The sequence below is a fragment of the Myotis brandtii genome, unplaced genomic scaffold (genome assembly GCF_000412655.1).
Source record: "Myotis brandtii unplaced genomic scaffold, ASM41265v1 scaffold268, whole genome shotgun sequence".
Classification (NCBI taxonomy): Eukaryota; Metazoa; Chordata; class Mammalia; order Chiroptera; family Vespertilionidae; genus Myotis; species Myotis brandtii.
This window is the reverse complement of record NW_005360187.1, coordinates 3,503,637-3,508,416: the sequence shown is the minus strand read 5'-3', so window position 1 is coordinate 3,508,416 and position 4,780 is coordinate 3,503,637. Positions and strand designations below refer to the sequence as shown.

The 4,780-nt window shown below is 56.2% G+C and overlaps 1 protein-coding gene across 2 annotated transcripts in view; it reads left to right on the top strand.

The window, feature by feature from the left end:
* Positions 1-4,550, top strand: part of FAM3D (family with sequence similarity 3, member D) — a 30,246-nt gene extending 25,696 nt beyond the window's left edge. For both annotated transcript variants that reach the window (XM_005868423.2, XM_005868422.2), the window contains exons 8-10: positions 613-697; positions 1,440-1,566; positions 4,100-4,550. In XM_005868423.2, coding sequence (XP_005868485.1) covers positions 613-697; positions 1,440-1,566; positions 4,100-4,189 — 302 coding nt within the window. In that variant the 3' untranslated portion in view covers positions 4,190-4,550. The remainder of the gene's footprint in view (positions 1-612; positions 698-1,439; positions 1,567-4,099) is intronic.
* Positions 4,551-4,780: the final 230 nt, after the last annotated feature.

Below are 4,780 nucleotides of genomic sequence, written 5' to 3'. Positions count from 1 at the left end.
AGGGATAGGATGGCTGAAAATGGTGCCGGGGAATAAGTTTATGACTTCTAGTTATAAAATAAGTAAGTCACAGGGGTGCAATGCACAGCTCAGGGAATATAGTCAATAATATTGTAGTAACTTTGTACGGTGACAGATGGTTCCTTACTACTTATCGTGGTATCACTTCATAAGGTATATAAATGTCAAATCACTGTGTTGTACAGGTGAAACTAATATAATATTATATGTTAACTATACTTACTTTAAAAAATTAAGTCAGCAAGACAAGCTAGGCTCTTAGCCACTGTAGAAGGGGGTGTTGGGGGTGTGCAAAGAGCCCGAGTTCCTGAGAGTCGACTGACCTCTGTCCCCCAGTGGAAGTCCCCAGGCCCTTCCACCAGTAGTTCTCTCCCCAGCTGCACATCAGAATCGCCTGGGAACTTGAAAATTCCATAACCAGGGCCCAGACCACCTGAGCGAGGGCACCCTCACCCCTCCTGGAGGGAGCATCACCCAGGAGGCCGCCTCCCGCTGGGCCCTCAGCTGCCCGGGCCACTCCTGGGTCATCAGGACGGTAGGTGGGAGTGAGAATGGCCAGCGATCTTTCCCTTGTTTTCCTTGCTCCCCCAGACCCTGAGCTCCTGGTGAAATTCCTTAAAGCAGTTCCAGAGGACGTGCTGGTGCTAGTGGCCTCCTACGATGACCCGGGGACCAAGTAAGTGGGGACCTCCACCTGCTGGGGGGAAGGGAGCCAAAACCTCCCTGCCCTTTCTCGCCCCCCACCAGCCCCGTCTTCTGGCAACTTCTCCTAAGGAAATAGCCAGACAAGCGCATAGAGATGTTCTAGGAAGTTCATTGCAGCCTTGGGTACAACCGTGACGAACGGGACACATAGTTACAGAAATCATGACATGTGGTGACATATGACACGTTTCTATAAATACCTAGGAGGCTATACTGCATCAAAGATGGTGATGTAGAAAACAGTTAAGGACATGGAGGAATACTCATCCTTTAGTGTTTTTTATTTTATGTTTGATTGCAGTTTGCATTCAACACTGTTTTGTCTTAGCTTCAGGAGTTCATCCCTTAGTATTAAGTAGGGGGGAAAGCTGGTTACAAAAGAGTTGGTATAATCCCCCAATACATGGGGGAAAGGACATGAAGGAAATACATTAAAATTTTACAATGGTGGTGTCAAGAGGGTGAGGCTGTAAGTCATTTTTGTTACTTTGTGATGTTCCATATTTTCCAAACGAACACGGATTGCATTTGTAAACAGAAGTCAACCGTTCTAACACCTCCCAGCTCCCCCAGGGGCCTTCGGGGAGGAGTCCCGCCCCGCCCAGCCCCCCACACACACACACACGCCCCCCCTGCTCCTCCTGGCGACTGGCCTCCTGTGCTCCCCCTTCTCTGGGCCGCGCTCGCGCTGACGCCCTCTCTGTCCTCTGCAGGATGAATAATGAACTCCGGAAGCTCTTCTCCAACTTGGGCAGCTCCTACGTGAAGCAGCTGGGCTTCCGGGACAGCTGGGTCTTCCTGGGGGCCAGAGACATCAGTAACAAAAGCCCCTTTGAGCAGGTGGGTTCCTGGCGACTCCCGTCCCAGGGAGTGAGGGGCAGGGCCTGGATGGATGGACAGGCCGGGGGTGGCTTGGGAAGGACACACAGGGTAGTGTGGGGAGGGCCATTGGGCTGTCATCCATCCCAGAGGTCAGGGTGGCCTGATGGGCTCACCCCAGAAGGACGTGGTCTGGGCCATTTTGCCAGGATATATATAAATTCCTAGGCACCTTGTTGGATGAGCACCAACAAGGAGGGGGAGGAGAAAAGAAGGGTACCAGGCAAGTGAGGCCTGGAAGAAAGAGAAATGGATGGAGAGACGCAGTCTGCCTGGTGGGGGGAGGGGAGCCCAGCACAGGGGTCAGGATGCCTGGCTTTGGGCCCCCCCTTAGCCAAGCCCCTCCTCCCAGGCCTCAGTCTCCCCACCTGTGAAGGGGAGGGTTTGGACCAGGGGAGCCTGAGGCCCCTTCTGAGTTGCCTGTGGACAGGGAACCTTGCACCAATTAGGGGACTCGGGGGAGCCCACCTGAGTATGTGGGAGGAGTCAGGAGGGGTCCCCCATAAAGGATCCATGGTCACTTCCTGGGGTGGCCCAAGGAGAGGGGGTCAGGGAGGCCCCCAGAGGTGGAGTTTAAGGAGCGCTCATAGGAAGGGGGGTCAACAGAGGGGGGAGCCCAGGGAAATGCTTCATCTTCTCCCCTTGTCCAAGGCATCCCCATCTGTGCATCCCCTGCCCAGACAACTCTGAAACCTGAGGGACTGGCCAGGCCTTCCCAGCGGCGGTGAGAACGCTCAGCTCTGCCCAGCTCCAAGACGGGGGGCTAAGGTCAATGATTCAGACATGTAGGGCCACTGAGGGTCACGGACTCTGTCCTGGGGGCAGCGGGGAGCCATGGGAAGCTTAAGAGGGAGAGTGACAAGAGCAGATTGATCATAAGAAAGCCTAGCATTCAGCTCTGTGCAGGCACCAGAGCAAGTCCCCCCAGGGTCCTATGCTACAGCCACCATGAGGTGGGTACAGTTATCGTCCCAGCTCACGGAGGAGGATCCAGAGCCTTGGAGAGGCTTTAGCCGGTTGCTCGGTCTCGGTGAGCCAGGTGGATTTCTCATCCAGGTCTGCTGCCTCCACAAAGACGTCCTGTCCTGGCTGCTTTCAGAAGGGCCGCCCTGGCTGAGCCTGGAGAGCTCTGTGGGCGGGAGCCTTCAGAAGGCAGGGAGGAGGCGCTGCAATGGCCAGACACCAACCAGCAGCCTGGAGGGGCAGGGGCTGCGGAGGCAGAGCCCAGAGCCAGAGCCCAGAGCCAGGGCAGAGTCAGAGGCCAGTGCTGAGGCCATGGAGGGAGCCAGGGAGGGGGCCAGGGAGGGAGCCAGGGAGGGGGCCAGGGAGGGAGCCAGGGAGGGGGCCAGGGAGGGAGCCAGGGAGGGGGCCAGGGAGGGAGCCAGGGAGGGGGCCAGGGAGGGAGCCAGGGAGGGGGCCAGGGAGGGAGCCAGGGAGGGGGCCAGGGAGGGAGCCAGGGAGGGGGCCAGGGAGGGAGCCAGGGAGGGGGCCAGAGGGCCTCGATGGGGCTGCAGGTTTTTGCCTTGTCTGGAAAATGTGGGCCTGGTTCATAGGCATCTGCTTCTAAGAGAATGTATCCTAATTAGAAGTTACTTTTTAAAAATAAGAAATAATACAAAGTAGCTGGAGGTGAAAAGGAGAAGAGCCTCTATTATACCGTCTGGGTGGAGAACACAGGAGCCAGGAGCCAGGGTCCCCAGAACATCCCTGTGGGAGGTACCTGGCAGGGGGGGGGGCGGGGAGGGAGGAGGACTTTCTAGGAAGATGCAGGGCAGGTGCTGTTCTTCCTTAAAGCACAGCTTCTAGAGTCTATTCCTTCTTCCTGAGGGTTAGCCACGGTTATTCCAACCGTAGATTTTGCCATTTACAGTTTTTCTTGCAAAAACTAAGCCCGGGCATTTAGAACACAATCTTAACTGACTGCATCCCTTGGCACATGTATCATTTATGTGAATTAATAGTACACCGTGGCTCCACCACGTACCAGCAGGGTGGCCATAAGCAGTTACTTTGGCCCCATGTGCCTCAGTTTCCCCATCTGTGTCACGGGATGATAATAGTATGCACTTCTTAGGGCTACTGTGAGGATTAACTGCATAAGACACTTTGTGCCTGGCGTAGAGCAAGCATTTAATAATTGCTAGGGTGCTTTATTATTGTTGTTGTTGTTGTTGTTATTTTGGATGTTCCAGAGAGGCTGATGGAGAGGGCCTAAACTCTGCACCCAACCCCCACCCTTGGTGTCCCCACCACCACCCCATGACAGTCAGTGACTAGGCTCTGATCCCATCTCTGAAATCTTGGGCAAGTTGCATCCCCTCTGGGGCTCAGTTTGTGAAATGGGCTAGTAATACACAGTCCTGTCCACCAGGGGGCAGTGGTGAGAATGAAGTAAGTGAAAGCATTTAGGTTTTAAAGCACCAGGCCAATGCAGGTGTGAGTTCTGAGCAGCCTCCTCCTCTATCGCTGTTTCTCCCTCTTCTCTCCTCTCTAGTACTTAAAGAACACCCCCGACACGAACAAATACGAGGGCTGGCCGGAGCTGCTGGAGATGGAGGGCTGTGTGCCCCGGAAGGTGTTTTAGGGCTGCGGCTCCTCCTGGCAGCCGCCAGCGGGACTGGATGGAGCTGAAGGACAGCGGGCAGCGGGCAGCGGGCAGCGGGCAGCGGACAGCGCAGGGTGAGGCCGGCCGAGCAGCATGAAGGTGCTGAGGATCCCCGCCCTCTCTGCAGCTTCCCCTCCGGGCGAACGCAAGCTCCGATGGGCGATGGACGATGGGCGGAGGCAGCTGTCCCGCCTGGAGGTGGCCAGCCCCGGAGGGTCCCTCCGGAGCCGCTGTCGGTGGAGAGAACAGGTGCTTTCCCTCGAGAACTCTGACCGTTGCCCCAAGAGAGGGCGGACTGCCCGCCCGGGCAGAATTAAATTGTATTTTTGCTCACCTTGAATGACCTTTCTGGCCACTCGGTGTGCAGCGTTTCTCTCCGAGATGGAAAAGGTCTCGATTGGGGTTACTTGGGCTCCACGTTCAGACAGATGGGTGACAGCTTCCGGGACCTGGTCTGCAGCCAGGAAGGAGGTTGGTGGCAGAGGGATTTCCGTTTAGGCGTGAAAGATGCCCTGGATCCCAGCAGAGGGTGTGAGACCCCCAGGAACAGAGCCGAGGGCTGCGCGCCGA